This window comes from Triticum aestivum, chromosome 4D (assembly GCF_018294505.1).
Source record: "Triticum aestivum cultivar Chinese Spring chromosome 4D, IWGSC CS RefSeq v2.1, whole genome shotgun sequence".
Classification (NCBI taxonomy): domain Eukaryota; kingdom Viridiplantae; phylum Streptophyta; class Magnoliopsida; order Poales; family Poaceae; genus Triticum; species Triticum aestivum.
In genome coordinates this window covers 5,758,747-5,767,303 of record NC_057805.1, presented here as the reverse complement: position 1 = coordinate 5,767,303, position 8,557 = coordinate 5,758,747, and the positions used below count along the sequence as shown (strand labels likewise).

The following is an 8,557-nucleotide window of genomic DNA, read 5'->3' as shown; positions in this document are numbered from 1 at the left end:
TAAACAAAGATGTTTCACAATGTATGTGGACCTGATCGTGTCTCTTGGGAATGAACCAATAGTCGAGCTTTCTTTTGTTGATAGGCATCACGACGCTTCTTAAGTATTTCATCTCTTTTCTCTGCATCCATCTGCGCGTATCGTTCCCTAGCACGTTGCCGCTTGCGCTCTTTCGCATCCATAGGTTCCCCTTTATTAGTAATATCAACGAAACCTGAACAACAGAATAATAACTTAGTTATTTCTTGTGCATCAGATTGTGCAATTACACATCATTAGATCATTAAATATTACTTTGGTTCATAGAGTTCGACATGTCTTTGAAGGGAGTACGATCACTCGATCATGCCGGAGACTTCATCTGCAAGGAAGATAGTGTAGAAAAAAGTTTTAATTATGTGGCCACCATGATAAGCTTGTAGAGTGCACGCTTATTCTACCTCATTCCACTTCATATTCGACTTATGCACTACCGTTTATTAATGATGAATGACTTTAAAGTTATTCATGCCAATATGCTATTTGCCAAAAGTCACTAGTAGAAAACGGGTCTTTAGTCCCGGTTATGTCAGGACCACGCAGAGGAGATGTTTTAATATAAAAAATGAGTACTACAACTACCACCGCGCAGGACGAGTATAAAGTTTGATTGGAATCTCAAATACAGTAAAGAACGAGGAAGGGCGGAGATGACTGCGACGAACTTGTGGAAACCCTAATGGGATCTACCGTGGAAGGAAAGGGGAAAACTCACCAGAGCTGCTGAACAGCGGAAGCGCGCGGACGGACTCTGGTCAGTTCAGGTTGATGCAACGGCCGTAGTCGAGGCAGTGGTGAAGGTCGACGACGGCGGCGGATCTCAGGCGCAGAGGCGTCGTGAGGTAGAAGATGGAGACAAGAAGGCAAGGGGGAAAAGTGAAAGGGACCCTTGGCCCTATTTATAAGGTTGGAAGGATAAATGACATGTGCGGGAATCGAGGAGGCTAAAAATGAATATGTGACAGCACGGACGCCTCGATTTTCGGAGGCTCATTAAAAGAGAATGTATATTAAGGTTTGGGCCATGTGTGATATTAATGACAGGTGACGTCACGGCGGGTTACCACGATACTAGGAGATGACGTCATGGCGGGTTACAAGATCTTGCAAGAGCAAATGAGGAACGATTTTTTTTCTAAGTGTTGAAGATTGATATGAACAAGCTCACATCAACCTGGGGCCTAATGTTGGGGATATAACTATTGGGTATGACCCGCCCAGGAGGGGCCGGGTCATACCACTGGCGGTTCATAATGACAAGGCCCATGAAGATGTTGAAGATGGCGGTTCACGAAGCAGGCTTACTGAAGGCCCAAGACCCAAAGGCAACTTGAGGCCCACTGGCGTAAACCGCCATATGTTAACTTGTATGTTAAGGAAAGTATAGATTCTGTCACCGAGCCGGACACGTTGTGTATGAGCCGGCCGAGACTCTATAGGCCGCCGGGCATCAGCCTATGTATATAAAGGGGTGACCCGGCGGCGGTTTAGGGCAAGAAAGAAAGAAGAGATCGAAAGCTAGGTCAAGCGTATTCGCTCCCTGGTAATCGACGCCCAAGCAATATAACCCCAAACTGGATTAGGCCTTTACCTTCACCGCAAGGGGCCGAACCAGTATAAATTCTCTGTGTCCTTTGTCCCGTTTAACCCCTTCAAGCTAACCTAGTTGCGATGGCTCCACGACTAAGTCCTTACGTTAGGACATCTGCCGTGACAATTCCACGACAGGTCGTGTAAGGTGTGTGCTGGACTTGTGGTTATAAGCAAGCCAGGCAACGGGTGGATAGGCATGAAAAATGAAATAGATCAATTCAGAGCCACTGGATCATCTCTTCCTCCTCTCGATGTCTTCTTCTCCTTCCACTGCCCAATTCAAATTCTACCCAACCTGATCTACTTCTCCGTTCGCCGACGACGAACTCGTCCGACCCTAGGTCGTGACGGGAGGCTGAGCGGCCTCTGTGTGCTGGAGTTTGCTCCCGTAGCGTGGAGAGGAGCAGCAGCCCGCGCATCGCAAAGGGATGGAGGCCCCCTTCTGCCATCCAGTCGCCGATTTTATGTGGGTACGTGTCTTTCTGCAACCTCACGAACCCTACTATTCTATTTTGCTCGAAGCCCAAATAGTACACAGGGTGCATTTTGCATAGAGTCGATGCTCACAAACAGTGGGGCTAATTATACATGGTGAACATGAATAAATCATAGGACTTACTGAACCAAATTAGATAGGAGTCTGCGTGCGTTTATCTTAGCAGCGTGGCACCCGGGTTGGTAGTCGCGCTGATTGGATCGGGGGGGGGGGGGGGGGGGGGGGAGATCAGCTGGCAAGGAAGAACAGGGGTGCAATTTTTTTTAAACCAATGGCACCAAGGGTGTGTAGGTTCGTATGCTTACAACATTGTGCGTGGAATTAAGCTTATATGCAACCATGGATAGGAAGGTGATCCCGTATTAATTAATTAGTGTTAATGCGCATTGTTACACAAGGAATTAATGGGGAAAGTAGAAAAATGGAAAGAACATAGATATAGCAGTTGATCCCGGACAGATTCTCGTATGTCATTTATTTCCTTCATCTAGCTGGATTTACAATGACGACAGCAGGTATAAAAACAGATCCTTATATATGAAAGCTATTTTAGAGGCGACGAAGACTACTGCACGGATGTTCTCATGGCAGAGGCCTTAGCTCTCGAATTTGGCCTAACTTTAGCGCAAAGGGCGGGATGTAATCGCCTAATCATCAACTCTGACAATCTGGAGGTGATTGAGACCATGCAGGACGGAGGACAGTCAGCGGGAGCGGCTGTGGCAATCTTCGATGACTGCTATCACTATGCTTGTGATTTTATCATGACTAAATTCGAACATTGTAATAGAGAGGCAAATAAAGTAGCACATGAACTTGCTAGATTAGCTAGTTTTTTTCGACTTCGGATTGGTTTGAGGAGCCTATTAGTGAAATTGTAATGTTTCTCACAAACGATGTATTGGTTATTGCTAATGAATAAAATTTCGTTTTAATTCAAAAAAAATGCGGCAGATCATTATAGAGCATCGAAGTGAATTTTGCATCAAACTTCCTCCTCATTCGTTGAACGTGAGCATCGAAGTTAATTTGGCGCCAGTTAAAAGGACGTACTTTGGCTGATATGACTATTTTCATTTTTCCAGGTAAACCATGGTGATAGAAGAAAGGAATTGATTGAAAGAAGGAAGAAGACTGATCACCATTTCATTGAAAGAAGGAAGGAGAGATTGATCACCATCTGATTCAAAGAAGGAAGGAGATCGGTGACGGTCATGAATGAATTGATTGCCATGCATGAATTGATTGCGCTTGGATTGATTGTGTTTGGTATGTGAATTATACGTTTACCAAAAACAGAGTCAGTTTGTCCGGCCAGATGATGATAAAACCGGGAAAAGAATTTTATGAGACCAGGTCTCACGGGTTAGCATGTGAGACCCATCCTGATGGATGACACGTGACATTCACAAATCACAAAGCATCTACCCCACCCCCTACTTAAAATCAGGGGGAGAGATTAGATGCTTTGTGATTTATGAATGCAACATGTCATCCATCAGGGTGGGTCTCACCTGCTAACCGTGAGACCTGGTCTCATATAATTTTTTTTCCATAAAACCAGGAGGGAGAAAATCGGTGGAGGGAGAAAAGAAAATCCCTACAGGGGAGAGGGGTCGTACAAGAGGTTGGACGAAGAGAGGGAAGGTAAGAGGGAAAACGGAACACTCCATTTCTTTTAGATAGTAGAGATAAACCAATTATTTTGTACAGATGATGGAGAAGGAATTAATGAGTGCAATCCAGGCATGAACGAATTAGCATTATTCTCGAAAATAATCTAGTTACCATCTTGTTCATTGTAATGTGTGCGAACGGGTTCATAAACACTGTTGCTATAAAAAAATGGGGTTCCATATCTGTGTAGCTGATCAAGCGTCTATACAGTGAGGATCCCATGTTATTACACTTGAAACTTTTTCTCTATTTCAGCAGTATGATTTACTTTGACCTGCATCTATGCAGGGCGTGTTTGATAGCCTGCATTAAGGCCAACTAGGCTCTGGCAAGCTAAGTAGCGAGTTGTTTGGTTGTCTGCCTTGTATGTAGAAACTGGCCCACGTGAAACTTATCCTCAGCCTGCCTCGCCAGGAACGCTCAAATTGACTTCTTTTTTTCAAATGCAGGCTGGGCTTAGTGCAATTTACACTTGCGAGTTGGACTTGATGCAGGGAACCAAACAACATGCAGATGATGACCCAGAGCCCGTATACACTGAGCTAGGCTCCACGGGGCCAGACTCCACTGAGAAACTAACCAAATGCATCTCTAATACTAGCTTTGTTGGGGTGCTCCGGACATGAGCTGTTTTGCAACGCTCAAGCGACCCCTGAGGGCCCCGTGAAAAATAAAATTAGACTGAATTCCACATTTTACTCTTTAGATATGCATTTGTGACACTAATTACCCGTTGAGTGGAAATTTGTTTAAAATACCCCATTTAGAAGCTTTGGGCCCTCGTTTTCTGATGCATGTCCATTAGGGAAGGTGTGAGGTGACGCCTGGGGTTCAAAAATATCTGGACGATGGGGAGGAATGGAACAGATGGACAAAAGAAGTCTGGACATGATTGTCAATGACGCCCTTCGATCTTTACACATTCTTTTACGAATCATTGACGCAACATGCAGACCCTATCTAACATAAATAAGAAAAATCAAAAATCAGAGTAAAACCGTGGCAGAAGTCTTCAAAATGTGATATTTTGATAAAAGTTGCACTAAATGGGGTAATATATATGTGTCACAAATGTACAACTACATGGTAAGAAGTGGAATTCACTCATAAAATTAAAATCGTCGTGGCACATGGCCCACGTATATTAGATATAAGAAAAGATGGTATGACACATCTTTGTTCTTCTTCTCTTGGTCTAACAGCCGGCAACCGTGTGCTGTTGTAGTTTTCTTGGTTCTCGTCCAACAATCGATCTGATCCGGCCTTGGTACCATCGCTGTTTGCCTAGCCTGGACACTGGACAAGCATGTCATCCAAAGGCAAGACCTGGTCACAGTCTTGAACATTTTAGGGCCATATAACTGCAGGGAACTCAGGTCAGGTCAGGCAGCTCAGGTCAGAATCACGTAGGATATGGCTGCCGCCGCCGCCTGCAGGTATATGTACCTGTGGCAACCCAACCCCAAACCCGGCCATCTTCTACCACGACGGGCCAGCAGCACTCCGCCATTCCAACGCCCAAGGCACGCCGTCGTCGCCTCGCCGTCACGCTCTAGGAGTACGAGTAGGTGGATGGCCTGCCGGGGAGCAAACCCGGACGACGTGGAGGCCACGACCACGGCGCACTTCGTGTTCGTCCCGCTGATGCACCACGGCCACCTGATCCCAGCGGTAGACGCTGCGCTGCAGCTGGCCGCCCATGGCGCGCTAGCCAGCATCGTCGTCACGCCGACCTACGCCGCGCGCCTCGGCCCCGCGGTCGAGTCGTCGGGCCTGCCGGTGCGGCTCGTGGAGCTCCCGCTCGACCTCGCCGGGACTGACGACGTCGATCGGATCCCGCTGGACCAGGAGGCCGCCTACCTCCTCGCCGCGTCGCGCCTCCGCGGGCCGCTGGAGCGCCACCTCCGCGCCCACGCGCCGCCCGCGACGTGTGTCGTGTCCGACATCTGCCATCCGTGGACCGCGGGCCTCGCCGCCGGCCTCGGCGTCCCGCGGCTCAGCTTCCTCGGCATGTCCGCCTACTGCCTCCTCTGCCTACAGACGGAGCACCATGCGGCTGCCATGCACAACGCCTACGCCGCAGCGGACCCCTACTGGCACCTCATGCCCGAGGAGCCGGTCGAGGTGAAGGTGCCCACCTCGGCCCCTGGGTTCATGCGGCTGCCGGCGTCTGAGAAGCTGGCGTACGAGAAGCTGGCATACGCCGTCGAGCGGGCGTGCGTCGACGTCGACGGCGTCCTCCTCAACACCTTCCTCGAGCTGGAGCCGGGGACGGTCGTGGACAGCGGGGAGGTCAGGAGCGTCAACGTGTGGGCCGTCGGTCCGGTGTCCCTGTTCCACCAGCACGAGCACCAGCACTCGGCGGCGCTTGCGGCGAGAGGGAACGCGCCCGCCATCGACGCTGGCGAGTGCCTCCGATGGCTCGACGGTAAGGAGCCGTCCTCCGTCGTCTACGTCAGCTTCGGGAGCAGCGTCGTGCACGCGCGCCCAGAGCAGGTGGTGGAGACCGGGCTCGGCCTCGAGGCGTCGGGGCACCCGTTCATCTGGGTGGTATCACCGGAGAACGCCGGGCAGGACGAGGACGAGGAGGTCCGCGGGTTCCTCGAGGACCTGGAGGGCCGGGTGTCCGGCCGCGGCCTGCTGATCAGGGGCTGGTCACCGCAACAGCTGATCCTGTCCCACGCGTCGACGGGCTGCGTTGTGACGCACTGCGGGTGGAACTCGATGATGGAGGCGGTCGCGGCCGGGCTCCCGGTGGTGACATGGCCACACATGGCGCACCAGTTCTTGAACGAAATGTTGGCCGTGCAGTCGATGGGGACCGGCGTGAGCGTCGGAGTGGAGTGGTTGAAGGAGGAGGACGGGGAGGTGGCGGTGGTGGAGCGAGGGGCGGTGGAGAAGGCGGTGAGGAGCATCATGGGTGGAGGAGATGAGGCGGTGGAGAGGCGGGGGAGGGCAGCGGCGCTCGCGACGACGGCGAGAGAGGCCGTCCGGGAGGGTGGGTCGGCATTCATCAACCTGCGCCGTTTGGTCAGGCGTTACCAAGCAGTGACACCGCAGGATGCATCAACATCACCTCAAATATGATGCTAGGGTTTATCAAGTTTTTGCCACCCCTGTTTAAGCTTTTGCACTTGGATTGAATAAAGAGTTTAAGTTTGGTCTAAACAAATGCCCCTATAGATTATGTTTAAACCTTGCATTACTGATGACTCTGAACAAAATCAGCAGACACCACACCACATGTTGCCATTAAGACTGGAACATGCAAGACAGCCAGAGCTGCGCAACAACCATCACGTTCCTCCTCATGTGTCCTTTTTTTTTTAGAGAGAGAAGATTTCCTCCTCACAGTAGTAGCTAGCAGCAGCTAGTTTACCGCAACCAAACGTGCTGGAGTACATAGAGTATGTCACAGCACACAGCAGGAAGCAGCAGATATATATGGTCTCACTTCACAGCCGATAGCATCACACACGCACTAGCGAGCCGTGGCCACGGAGGGAGGCGGGAAGACTCACTAATCCTGAGACATAGACTCATACTCTGAATACTCTTGATCTGAAGACGTAGACTCATACTCTGGATCTGAAGTGGGCGGCATGTTCAAATTCCGCGCGAGCTCCACGTCCAACTCGGAGCTAAAGTGCACGAGGTCCATCTGTAGCACACCATCCACGTTGCCGGTTCCCTCATAGGTGATATCGTCGCGAAAGTACTTGCCGTCATCTGGATACACAATCTTCCTTGCGCGAACCTCGTCATAGTAGCAACGCCCTATTAACAAAATAAAACCCGGCAGTGATTATTATTCAGCAAGATGATGATAATAAGCCAATTCAGATTTACGATGAATGGTACGTGTATGCAAGCATGATGAGAAGCAGATCTCCATGACCCAAACTACCAATCAAACGCTGTCACTTGCTAATCAGCCGTGCTAGCTGCGGCAGAAAAGTAGAGGACTTACCCGCATATGCATAGGGCAGAGGGCGGCAGAATTCTGGATCTGACTTTGGCTTACGTAAGGGCCAGGACCAGAACTCGGCGTAAAATAGGGTCCTCGAAACATTCTCATCAGAAGTTGCCATGAAGTTCACGTGGTGGCACGTATCAGTGCGGCGGTGCCAGCCGTGCTCCATTTGTTCCACACCAAATATAAAATCAAGTTCATACTTTGGTCCCTGCAGCAAGCAAGAAATTAAGGAGCAAGAGTGTTTGTTGGTCAAATCAAGGTAAAGCGAATATCTGTACACCAGCAGCTAGTGATTGCAAACGGAGTAAGTTCAATGCCTACCCAAAAATGTTGGTCCGTGTAATCCTTGAGCAACTGTTCAATCTTTGAACGCAACCAGCTCCTCTCTTCCTCATACTCTGATCTCTGGCTTGATACCATCCTCTTTTTGCACAAAGTTCAGGAGCAGGAGCAGGAGCAGGAGCTTGCACGGTGCCACTAGTTTGAGACCTGGATTCTTTGAACTTGTCGCAAATGGCTGAGATACAAATTCTGATGTCATCGAAGCACACCACACCACCACTAGTTTGCGCCTTGGTTATATGTGAGAGCAGCTCTCTTCGGCCATCGGGCTCAAGCAGCAGCATCTGGTGAAATTCACCGAGCTGAAGGGGCAGCGGGTGTCTAGCAGCCATGGCCGCCTCGTGGAAGGGGTTCTTTTCAGAGCTCTTTGTTGCTGATGATAACGTGTCAACAAGGACGATGCATTTTAAACTACATAGCTTCTCCAGAGTGCA

General features: G+C 49.8%; 1 protein-coding gene across 1 annotated transcript; it reads left to right on the top strand.

Annotated features, from left to right (window-relative positions):
• The first annotated feature begins 5,431 nt into the window (after nucleotides 1-5,431).
• On the top strand, nucleotides 5,432-6,892 carry LOC123099339 (UDP-glycosyltransferase 73C6-like). The gene has a single exon (XM_044521513.1). The coding sequence runs from the start codon at nucleotides 5,450-5,452 to the stop codon at nucleotides 6,890-6,892; it is 1,443 nt and encodes a 480-aa protein (XP_044377448.1). The 5' UTR covers nucleotides 5,432-5,449.
• Nucleotides 6,893-8,557: the final 1,665 nt, after the last annotated feature.